Here is a 12,543-nt window from a genome sequence, read left to right on the forward strand (position 1 = left end):
CTAGTCCAGGAAAGTGATCTGTACAATTGAGGGAGGAGGGTGGGGAGAAGAGGAAGGGATTAAGCTTGCAGTACTTAAGGCAGTAATCAAGGGTCATGAGAGATTTCCATAAGGAAGATTCTAATTTTATGAAAAATCTAGGTCACTGAACTAAAAACCCAGGTTTGTTTGCACTCCTTGGAAGCCAGAGTTTTAGTTTTATTTCCTGCCACCCTACAATTAAAACGTGCACTTGAAATATTCTTCTGCTAAGCAACTGTAGAGCAATAAGCTCTAAGGGTAAATGACTCTGAATGGTTTTTGTGACTAACTTCCCCAATACCTCTTTTTTTTTTTTTTTTTTGGGGGGGGGGGAATAAATCACTGCTCTGTCCGGCTAAATCAAGTTTTGGTTCTCACTACGAAACCAAGTCTAGGATAGGGAACTAAAGAACTAATTTTGATACTGAGCCACTGTTATTAAAAGACTAGACTAGATTCTACTACAGCTCCTTAAGCCTAGTGCTATCTCTACAAATTAAAATCTTTTGATCAAAATCAGAGTACAGGAGCATGCATGAAACAAATGAATCACACAATGTAAATGTAGCCTGTGATTTATTTGCTACAACACTTGAATAATTCAATAAAGCCAAATTTTATATGGTTGTCGAGGTTATTTTGTGATACTTATTTTGTAGTACATATAGTAGTAATATCTGAGTCCTACGTGCTGTAATGGAGCTGGGATATGCACGCTTTATAATGGATCTAGTACATTAGCTGTCATTATTTCAGAGCAACACTCAACCTGTCCCAAGTTTCACAATGCCAAATGACAATCTTGAGAGCTGTGTTTTCACATGTCTCCTTATGCACATTTAATAGTTTAAAAAATAACTAATTGATTAGACACAGTAGATAGACCTCATTACCAAACTGCTCTCTACATTGTAATTTATACTGCATCTGTGATTACCTTGTAATAATCAAAGCCATAAATTTTAGACCCAGGTGCCATTCTCCCTCTTGTTAAAACCTTACAGACACTGAATTGTGGGAGCAGTCAAAGAGCGTTTAGCAGCTTAACATGGTTTGGAAAAAGGACTTGAGAAATCCCCTCCGGAATTCAACACAATCCAACAAAACAAGAAAAATGACCCACATCAGATGCACCAGAACAAGAAAATAAGTTGGGAAGGGACTGTGCATATCAGCCTTAGGATCAATAAAATTTATTAAATACGGTTGTACATTAAAATATCTCATGTATAAATACAAAGTCCTTTTCCTTTGCTGCTAGACCCAACATGGTCTGTGTTTCGGCTTCAAGTAAAAAGCCTTCTTCAGGGGTGAAGGTATCAATCCAGCAGGTGTCAGGTTTTGACTTAGGTGCACACATTTAGGCTAAGAAAACCATGCCATAAATATGGTGCACCTGAAAGGATGCTTAGTAGAGAACGAGATGGGGGTCAGAATTTGTCCCTTTCCCTGTGAATAACTGCAGGAAACCATCCTATGTCAGTCTTTAGTGTCTATCATCGGTCCTTCTACACCAGCATTCATATTCTGATTCTTCCCTCTCTCCTTAAAGAATGACACAGGGATGGTTTCTGCAGTAAACGTGGGGACAGGGACAAATTCTGTCTCCATGTCATTCTCTAATATCTAGTGATGACTAATACTGCTTAGGCAGTGCTAAGCATGATTATATACAATGTGTCTAATGTTTATAGAATAGCGTATAGCACCAATTTTTTAGGTAAACTATATTGAGTTGGGACTTTAGGGTCTGATTCTATAACCAATGCCTAAAAATTAGGTGTTAAGATTGACAGGCGCTAGGTGTCGCATTCCTCAAGTTAGGCGTCATTTATAAAATCATGACTAAAGTGGACTTACCGTAGACACCGGTAGGTATCCTAACCTTAGGTGCCCCCTATTTATGCCAGCAGGGTTTACCTGGCCTAAATCCTGGTGCCCAAGTCCAAAACAGGCACCTACATGCAGTGATGCCCAAGATCTGCCCCATAACCATGCCTACTTTCCAGTAGGTGCCTTGGACTAAACGCCTAACGGAAAGTGGTAGCCATTTACTGAGTTCCTACCACCCAATTAATTTTAATTTAAACCAATTATGAGGTGCTATTTGCTTTTTATCAGCACCAATTAAGCTTTTTAACTAGGGAGCGTAACTTTAGGTGTCTTTTATAGAATCTGGCCCTTAGTGTATATATGGACAATAATTACATTATCCTTGTGATATAGTCTTTATGGTGGGGGGTTTTTGGAGGGGGGAATGGGTAAGGAAAAAAATAATACTTTACTAGCCATACTTGGTTCACTGTGGCTTGTCATTAGAATTATGATAGTTCTGCCCCACTTTCATTTAATCCAACTTGCTATGGCACAAGTGTTAGAGGACTGTAAATGGTATGACCATACAGTATCGGAACTATTCTTTAAAATCAAAACGTTAGTGTTCTATAGGGTCACATTTCAAATATGGACTCTGGTTTCTAAAGCCCTAAAAAGGCATTGAACCAGCTTATCAGAGAAAGGCCCAGAGGGAGGTCATTGTATAAATATTTTTCATCAGCTGGTATGTAGAAAAGGCCTTTTACAAAAAACATGCAGCTATTTATATATGCGCCCTGACAAAATACTGCATATGAAATATATGCACAATTTACATTAACTATGGAGCAGGTTCTAGGAGGCATCTCTTTGCTACTCAGCTTGGATGGGTTATCCAATAAGCGCATGTTTAAGGCATCAGGAAAATAGTACCAGACTGGTGCAAAAACAGTTAATAAGAACATAAGAATTGTTGCTGCTGGGTCAGACCAGTGGTCCATCGTGCCCAGCAGGCTGCTCACGCGGCGGCCCCCAGGTCAAAGACCAGTGCTCTAAATGAGTCCAGCCTCACCTGCATACATTCCAGTTTAGCAAGAACTTGTCCAACTTTATCTTGAATCCCTGGAGGGTGTTTTCCCCTATAACAGGCTCCGGAAGAGCGTTCCAGTTTTTTACCACTCTGGGTGAAGAAGAACTTATGTTTGTACAAAATCTATCCCCTTTCAACTTTAGAGAGTGCCCTCTCATTCTCCCTACCTTGGAGAGGGTGAACAATCTGTCTTTATCTGCTAAGTCTATTCCCTTCAGTATTTTGAATATTTCGATCATGTCCCCTCTCATTCTCCTCTTTTCAAGGGAGAAGAGGCCCAGTTTCTCCAATCTCTCACTGTATGGCAACTCCTCCAGCCCCTGGAGCCTTTCGAGTAGTACCGTGTCCTTCATGTGCTGGATGCTGTACTCCAGGTGAGGGTGCACCATGGCCCGGTACAGCGGCATCATAACCTTCTCCGATCTGTTCATGATCCCCTTAATCATTCCTAGCATTCTGTTCGCCCTTTTCACCGCCGCCACACATTGCGCAGACGGCTTCATCGATTTGTCGATCAGAACTCCCATGTCTCTTTCCTGGGAGGTTTCTCCAAGTACTGCCCCAGCCATCCTGTATTCGTGAATGAGATTTTTGTTATTGACATGCATCACTTTACACTTATCCTCATTTGCCATGTCGATGCCCATTTCTCGAGCTTGATTATGTCATGTTGCAGATCTTCACAATCCCCCTGTGTCCATTAAATTCTATTGTCCTTATACAGCCTAGGCCATATAACTATATATATATATATATATATATATATATATATATATAACTATATATATAGTTAGTTAGTTATATAGTTATATGGCCTAGGCTGTATAAGGACAATAGAATTTTAAAGGACACTTGGAAGACATTAAAATTTATTAATAATTTAACAGATATTCTAATTCATAAATCCACTTGTCAGTCCCTTTGGTTGAACCCCAAGATTCAAAATGGCGGGTTTAAGGTCATCTGGAAGTACTTGATGAAGGCGGACATACTTACTTTAGATGATGTAGTATCAGAAGGAAGTGAATTTAGGAAACACCTAAAGACATACCTGTTCTTGAAATACCTAGGTAGCAGATCTGCACAATCTCTCCCATCACAATCTCCCATCTCAATCCCCCCCACCATTACAGCTGTTCCCTTAAACTGTTAGCCACTATTCTTCAACTATGTAAGTTCTACTCAATTTATAGCATCTTTCTAATCCTTGTAGACTGCATAGAATTCACGGTCCTGCGGAATATAAACTGTTATTATTATTAGGCATCTTGATACTCAAAACATGACACAATCTCAATGGAGACAGGAGTTGCCATTCCAACCATAACCAGTCTGGAAGATTTTCCATGAGCTCAGAGAGGATCCAATACATACCCTGATGCATTATATAGGCTTGATGGTACCTATAAAAATTTGGAAAATTTACCCCACCCTCCACAATTGGCTGTTGTAAGGGTACTAAAGTAATTCTTGCTGCTTTCCTCAACCAAGTAAATTTTGTAAGAATACTATTTAATTTTTTGTAAAAGGATCCCTGAAAAAGCACTGGTAACATACCCATTTGGTAACTAACCACAGGCAAAATTATCATTTTAACTGTCTAAACTCTCCCCCACCAAGACAGATGTAATGGGTTCCATTGCTCACACATTTCTGTGACCTTTAACAACAAGGATTTTTCATTTACTTTCATCGTTTCTTCCAGCGTTTTATAAATCCGAATTCCTAAATACTTTATAATCTGGCAGAAGGGGAGAACTATACAAGCTTTGAATCACTTGTATAAATCCTGAACCAATACCAAACCAATCCATTGCTTGATACATAAAGGTCCATTCCACCCGATCTAAGGCCTTCTCTGCATCCAAGGATACAGAGAAGGCTGGATCATCCATGGCTTTTGTTAAATTTAACATGTGAAAAGCCAGTCTGGTGTTATTTGAAGAATGTCTTTGAGCAACAAACCCTGTTTGGTGCATACCAATAATATAAGGGAGAGCCTTAGCCAAGTGTAAAGCCAATAACTTAGCCAACAATTTGCCATCCATGTTAACGAAATAGGCCTGTAATTTGAAAACATAGGATCTTTTATTTGGCTTTGGCAAAACAATAGTTAACAATTCTGCCAAAGTACCTGTAACACAACTTTTAGTCAGTTGAACCTGATATAAATTTAATAGATGAGGTAATAGGGTACTTTGAAATGATTTGTAAAACTCTACAGTGAAACCATCACCACCTGGAGCGGATCCAACTTTAAGGGACTTCAATGCTGTTTGTAATTCTTACATTGATATAGGCGCATCAAGAGTTCTTTTTATATGCTCAGGAATTTTAGGCTTCTTAATTAACTCCAAAAACTTTAAACCCTCAAGCTCTTTATTTGAATAAAGCTCGGAAGAATACAAAGCTTTATAATATTTCAAAAATTGTTTTAAGATAATTCCAAGGCTTAAAGGCGGATGGGGGGGTCCTGCTTCCTAGCCGGGAATCTCGGGGGGGGGGGTTATGTTGGGTTTTTTTGGAGGGGGGCTTTTGCCTTCCACATCTACCCCTCCCTTCTTCGTCCAAGCGGCCACAGGTTTCTTGGGATGAGGATTTTTTTGCAAAAACATTTTCACCTGATGAGGACTTGGACCTGCTGGTTACTTTGCAAGATCCTCTCTGGGGGTGGAGGGGGGGCACAGTTGATGCGGACAGTTGTTTTTCAGATATGCTGGTTGGTGAGGATGCCTTGTGTGCATTTTTCACTGGGAAGAGCTGCAGGAGCTTATTCTTCAGGTTTCTTCGGTTTTATGCATTGATGAGGCAGTGAAGGACCCCCCTGCCTTGGGGGATCCAATCAGCCTCCCATTCTTTATCTATGCATTAGGATATTTGGGATGTGCCCGCACAGTGGAAGACTCCAGACACGCCTTTCCACTTAGCGTGGTCCATGACCAGGCTCCATCCCATTCCTGATGGGGTAGGGATACCTTTAAGTCTGTAGTTGATGCGGTGGTCTTGGCTATTGCGCGTAGACATACGGTGCCAGTTGAAGGTGGTTTGGTCTTGAGAGACTCCCAGGATTATGCGATGGAGTTTCTTCTTAAACAGAGTTTTGACATGGCTGCCTGGTTGTCTAGGCAGCGATTTTGTGGTGGTCAGGTAGCCCGGGCTTGTTACCGGTGGTCTGAATGGGTCCTTGAGTGGAAGTCTGATGACTGGTCTTTGGTAGATCAGGAACTGGTGAAGATTGAGGTTGGCATTGCCATGTATGATCTATTGCCAGCATCTTCCAAGTCCATGGCTCTCAGAGTGAAAACTCGCCATACACTGTGGCTTTGGGGTTGGTTGGCGAATGCGACCTCTAAGGCTAAGCTCCATAAATTTCCTTTTCAAGGTTCCTTCCTTTTTGGAGAGGAATTGGATAAGCTTATTGAGGCCTTGAGTGACTCTAAGGTGTCATGGGGGGGGGGGGATGGCGTGTGAATGATTTTAATAGGTACTGACCTGGCCAGGGTACAGCCTCTTTTCCTTCCAGAGGATGTTTTTCAGTGCATGCAGTCCTTCCGGGGTGCCCACCATGGAGGTCGTGACTCCACCGGTGGCTGCTCCTCTGTCCATCTGGCCCAGTGACTTGTTGCAGGTCCTTCTGGGAGTTTTTCTAGGGGTGGGCTGAGATCACAATGGATCAGTGGGTCCTAGAGGTGATTCAGGACAGCTATGCTCTCACATTTTCTCGGCTCTCGCCAGATCATTTCCTCCTTTTTTGTAAGGCAGCTTGGAAGAAGCGGGCTTTTCGTCAGATGCTGCAAAGGTTGCTGGACCTCACAGCGGTAGTCCCAGTGCCTCCTCAGGAATTTCTGACATCTCTCAATCTGATGGAAGCCTACCTGCATGTTTCAGTTTGGGACTCCCATCAGCAATTCCTTCACTTTGCGATTTTGGGAAAGCACTATCTGTTTTGTGTGCTTCTGTTGGTCTGGCCACAGCTCCACAGACTTTCACCAAGATTATGGTAGTGGTGGTGGTGGCCTTGCATAAGGAGGGCATTCTGGTTTATCCCTATCTGGATGACTAGTTGATTCAAGCGAAGTGGTCTGTTGTATGGTCGGCATTTGACCTCTGCTCTGGATGTGATTCGATTCTTGAGTAGCAAAATTGATCTGGTCTCCAGTGTGTCCTTCGGTTCCAGCTTGGGATCTCAATCTGTTTCTCTGTGCTCATTCGTCCTCCTTTCGAGCCGTTCGGCTCCTGCATGTTGAAGGACCTTACTCTTAAGGCAGTGTTCCTGGTGGCTATTACTTTTGCGAGACATGTTTCTGAACTGCAGACTGTTTCATGTAGGCCCCCCTTCTGGAATTTTCTAGGGAGCGGGTTATACTGCAGCTGGACCCCTCCTTTTTGCCAAAGGTGGTTTCGCCTTTTTATGTCAACCAGTCCATGGTTCTGCCAGTGTTGGGTAGTTGCGAGGGCTCTTTGGAGCAGACACAGTTGCGCAAATTGGATGTCCGTAGGGTCCTTCGCGCTTATGTTCAGCAGACCCAGGAGTTCCATCAGTTGGATCTTCTTTTTGTCCTGTTAGCAGGCCCTTGTAAGGGGAACGGTGCTTCCAAGGTTTCGATTGCGGGTGTGTGCAGAATCAAGGAGGGTATCGCTTCAGCATACCTTGTTCAAAAGAGTTCTGTTCCAGATTTTCTCAAAATTCATTCCACTTGAGGGCAGGCAGCTTCTTGGGCTGAGTCTTCTCTTGTGCCTCCAGTGGACATCTGTAAAGCTGTAGTTTGGACATTCAGGCACAACAGGATGTGATGTTAAGCGATCGTGTTCTTGTGGCAGCCCTTTGGGAGGCCACCCATGATGGATACTGCTTTGGTATGTCCTATCCATTTCTGTGCCAGTCTGGAAGGACATTAAAGAAGGAGAAATTAGGTTCTTACCTGCTAATTTTCTTTTAGTCCCTCCAGCCCGGCACAGACCCCGCCCTGTCATTTTGTTATTCAGTGTATTTTCACAAATATGTGGTATCTTTTTGTCTAGATTGTTGAGGAGTTCAATAAGCATTCATTAAGAGCAGCGGTGTTTGTTTCATCCTGCATAGCTGGTGAGTTGGGATGTTTTTGAAGATTTTTATTCTAATCAATATCCAACAGTTCGTGTTTGTGTTTCTAGTTCACAGTTATTAAGTCCTTAGTTCTGCTTGGCTAGTTGTCAGACTGATTGTAGATGGGACTGTACCGCTCTTTTATACTAAAGTCAAAAGGCAATGTCTCAGTCGCCACCTGCTGGCAGAGGAACATAAACCCATCTGTCTCTGTGCTGGTCTGGAGGGACTAAAAGAAAGAAAATTAGCAGGTTAAGAACCTAATTTCTCCATCTCTCCTACTGCAGTAGATAAATTATTGAAAACTTTTCAAACCTGGGCTAGTATTTTGATTATGCTTTTGATATTTTCCCAATTTTCATATAAATCTGGTTAAGTATTTAGTGATAATCCCCTAGGATATGTTAATTTACTACCTCACTGAAAAAAATTCACCCATGGTAGTGTACAGCAGATACAGACTGACATAAACCTTACAGTTTTGTTAAAAAGCAGTGATCAAATATCAACATAAATACAATCAATGAAGTAAACTTGGAGACAGGCAAATTGAATCTTTTTTTTTTTTTTTAAATAAATTCTTTATTCATTTTAAACAAGTGACAAACAAGTGATTAATATTAAAACATTACATTTTTTTGGGCGCAAATTGAATCCTAATAAGACTAACACAATACACTGTCAGAAATATACACATGAAAACAATACAGCAGAACAATCACAACAGAAATATGATAAATATCAAGCATAGACAATACACTGAAATCTTCCGCCCAATGTGCTGCCATGACCAAGAAAGCAAAACCGATGCTAGGAATTATTAAAAAAGGGATGGTACACAAGATAGAGTTTGAGCCCACTGAGACAGATAGGGAAATATGATAAAGTACCTGAATGTAAACCACTTAGCATATAAATGGTATATAAATAATAAAATAATGCCTCTTTATCGCACAGTGGTGCAACCTCACCTTGAGTATTACGTTCAGTTCTGGTCTCCTTTCCTCAAAAAAAAAAAAGATATAGCGACACTAGAAAAGGTTCAAAGAAGAGGAACCAAGATGATGGAACTCCTCTCGTATAAGGAAAGGCTAAAGAGGTTAGGGCTCTTCAGCTTGGAAAAGAGATGGCTGGTGGGAGATATGATTGAAATCTACAACATCCTGAGTGGTGTAGAATGGGTACAAGTGGTTCAAATTTTTTTTTTTACTGCATCAAGATTTACAAAGACTAGGGAACATTTGAAGTTACAGAGTAATAGATTTAAAACCAATAGGAGGAAATATGTTTTCAAGCATAGAATAATTAAGCTCTGGAATCCATTGCCAGAGGATGTGGTAAAAGTGGTTAATGTAGCTGGTTTAAAAAAAAAGTTTGGACAAGTTCCTGGAGGAAAAGACCATAATCTGCTGTTAAGACAAGACATGGGAGAAGCCAGTGTTTTCACTGCTGCTACTATTTGGTTTTTTGCCAGCTACTTGTGACTTGGATTGGCCTCTGTGAAGAGGCGATACTGGGCTAGATGGACCATTGATCTGACACAGTAAGGCTATTATGTTCTTATCCCTTCTACTCATAAAAATCACAACATCCTTCCATCATGTACCCAGCTCCTCAAGAATCTTATTGTTACTGCAACAGATTCATCCATTGTTGGAGGCATCAAGGAGCAATTCCATCATTTTTGTTCATCCACTACACCACTGTTCTTCAACCGCCGGTCCGCAGACCGGTGCTGGTCCACAGGAAATTTCTGCCGGTCCGCACAGGGCCGGCAAGATTAAAATGACTATAGGTCCATTTTCAGACCACCTGTCTTGTCCCCACACACAGCTTCGTGCTCAGGGACAATGGGACAGGCAATCATTTCCTGTCCCTCCCTCCTTCCTTTCCCCGGGTCCCCTTCTCTTACCGCCCTGCCGCTATTGCTAAAGCTGACAGGAAGTCTTCTTTCCGACATCAATTCTGATGGAGAGGACGTTCTGGGCCAGCCAATCGCTGCCTGGCAGGCCCAGAACGTCCTCTCCGACATCAGAATTGATGTCGGAAAGACTTCCTGTCGGTTGTAGCAGCAGCGGTAGGGCGGTAAGAGTAGGGGAAAGGAAGGAGGGAGGCTTTTTTTTTTTTTTTTGCAGGACAGGGAGGGAAGGTGGTAGGCAAGCAGGCTGGCTTTTGCCAGGGAGGGAGAGAGGTAGACAGGCAGGCAGGCTGGCTTCAGGGGTGGGGGTGGGACAAAGTGTGGAAGGCAGTGAGAGGGACATGGGAAGGAGGCACTGGGGCACTAAAGACAGGAAGGGGCACTAAGGACATGGGAAGGAGGCACTGGGGGCACTAAGGACAAAGGAAGGAAAGAGGAAATAGAAAGGGACAATTCTTGGGCCTGAGTGCAGAAAGAAAGAAAGGATACACAGACAGAAGGAAACAACCAGAGACTCATGAAATCACCAGACAGCAAAGGTAGAAAAAATGATTTTATTTTCAATTTAGTGATCAAAACGTGTCAGTTTTGAGAATTTATATCTGTTGTTTATATTTTGCACTATATTTGTCTATTTTTCTATAGTTACTGAGGTGATCGAGCTCATGAAGATGGGGCGGAAATGGGGTTTTTTAATTTTAGTCCTAGTAGTTTGCCGGTTCACAAAATAATTATTTTATTTCTGCCGGTCCATGGGTGTAAAAAGGTTGAAAAACACTGCATAATATATAATCAATAAGTGTTTTGAGGCTTGTGTAAATTAGGACAGACACTGCAGGGACAGGGGCAAACTGTCCTCATGTCATCCGCATCTTTCATGACCTTGTATTGTATCCTACCCTATCACATTGTGAATGCCAATGGTCAACATGTCATCCTTAATTAGTAACACTCCCAGGCCTATAAACTTTCCATTGCCACAGGCCTCTATAAGAAAATGGTGTGATCTGACCCTCTTGGAAGGCAAAAGCTGTCTCCACCTTTTTGTAAAATGTTCAGAGACAAAACCTATATACTGTATACTCTTTCTAACGATGTTCAATCCAATTGTCTCATGGACTTAAAGACCCTTCAATCCATCTTAACTGGTCTGATCTTTGGTCCAAAGTTAATCATCCTCTACATTCAGCTGGAATGTCTCAATCCCTATACTTTTTTTTCCTGTGATCTCCTCCCAAAATATGGAAAGTAAAACTCATGCCAAATGACACCTGCTGGTCCTGTACATCCTCCTCAGGGACCTTTAAATGTATATAGTTCAAATGCAGAATGAGTAGATGGTCAGCTAGTTAGCCACATGTATTAAAGGCTTGAGAGAAGAACCAGGCTTTCACCTGCTTCCTGAAGTAGAGAGTCTTGAATTAATGATAGCACCGCTAGGAATGAGTTCCAGAATGTGGGGGCTACTTCTGAAAAGGCTCATTAGCCCAATGGTGCAAATAAGTTATTTAGAGGCTCTTATACAGCTCTTTTCTGCCATGGTTTGGCATTGTATGTAGCATTCACAAGGCTGAAGGTTCTATGACTTCAAAATGCCTAAAGATATGTTTCATTGACTTTGTAAAGCTCGCCTTCCATATCTAAAAGGCCCTTCTACAAAGCTGCAGTAAGTGCTTATCATAGTTTCAAAGAGCTTACTTTGTGGGATGTACTTTGGCATCCTGCAGTAAGGACTCCTTTTACTAAGGTGCGCTAGCGTTTTTAGCGTACGTAGGAAATTACCTCTTGCTACACTGCACGCTATGCTTCTAGAACTAACACCAGCTCAATGCTGGCATTAAGGTCTAGCGCACGCAGCAATGTAGCGCATGTTATTCCGTGCGTTAAAGCCCTAACGCAGTTTAGTAAAAGGAGCCCTAAGTCTCAAATGCGCAAATGGGTTATTCTGTGCTTTTTGCGGGTTTTCCCATTTTTTTAAAATCAAATCTCAATATCCATGATCATTTATCCAGTCTTCCATTACACTATCAGGTGCTATTTCTTTCCAATTTCTATGCAAATGCATTTTGTTAGCTAGAACAGAAAGGTTGGGATTTAAATGTTGCTCTAACTAAAGGAACTTGGTACAGCTGCTCTAAATTCCTTGTGAAACAGATTTGCTTTGTGCGCTGATGCAGGCTCTTTTTTTTCCAAGCTTTCGCTGCCTGTGTTTTGGGAACTGGAAGGTGTAAGTAATTGAGAATTTGTGTTTGCATAATGTCCGGCTGAGCACCGAGTATCAGGAATGTCCTAAGACTTAGTGGCATGCTGGAGATACTCAGCCTGTGGCATTTGTTCTCATGCTGCAGAGGATTACATCTATGCTCAATTTTCTCCACTTCAATACCAACTTGTTCCCCCTATATGTTATACATAGATGTCTGTCTTGTCTATCTTTGCCCATATTGGGCTGTCTTGAGAAGTTTTTCTTCTAAAGCATACCCTACATGCAGCATCTTTCCTTTACACTTCTGGAGGAACTTCTTTCAAGGGGTCTTTCTCTGGTACTGATTTCTAATGTGTCATAAATATTCCTAATCAGCCTCTCTTTGCCTTTTTTTCCCCCCTCCCTTT

At 41.8% G+C, this 12,543-nt stretch overlaps 1 protein-coding gene across 5 annotated transcripts in view; it reads left to right on the forward strand.

The window, feature by feature from the left end:
• The window catches only part of SLC11A2 (solute carrier family 11 member 2), a 194,705-nt gene that overhangs the window by 179,878 nt on the left and 2,284 nt on the right, over window positions 1-12,543 (forward strand). The window contains exon 17 of one of the 5 annotated variants that reach the window (XM_033935870.1): window positions 1,026-1,106. The exons of the other annotated variants lie outside the window; for them this stretch is intronic. Coding sequence (XP_033791761.1) covers window positions 1,026-1,091 — 66 coding nt within the window. The 3' untranslated portion in view covers window positions 1,092-1,106. Of the gene's footprint in view, window positions 1-1,025; window positions 1,107-12,543 lie in introns of those variants that run through there. 5 annotated transcript variants of the gene reach the window in all.

The sequence above is a fragment of the Geotrypetes seraphini genome, chromosome 3 (assembly GCF_902459505.1).
Source record: "Geotrypetes seraphini chromosome 3, aGeoSer1.1, whole genome shotgun sequence".
In the NCBI taxonomy this organism is placed as follows: domain Eukaryota; kingdom Metazoa; phylum Chordata; class Amphibia; order Gymnophiona; family Dermophiidae; genus Geotrypetes; species Geotrypetes seraphini.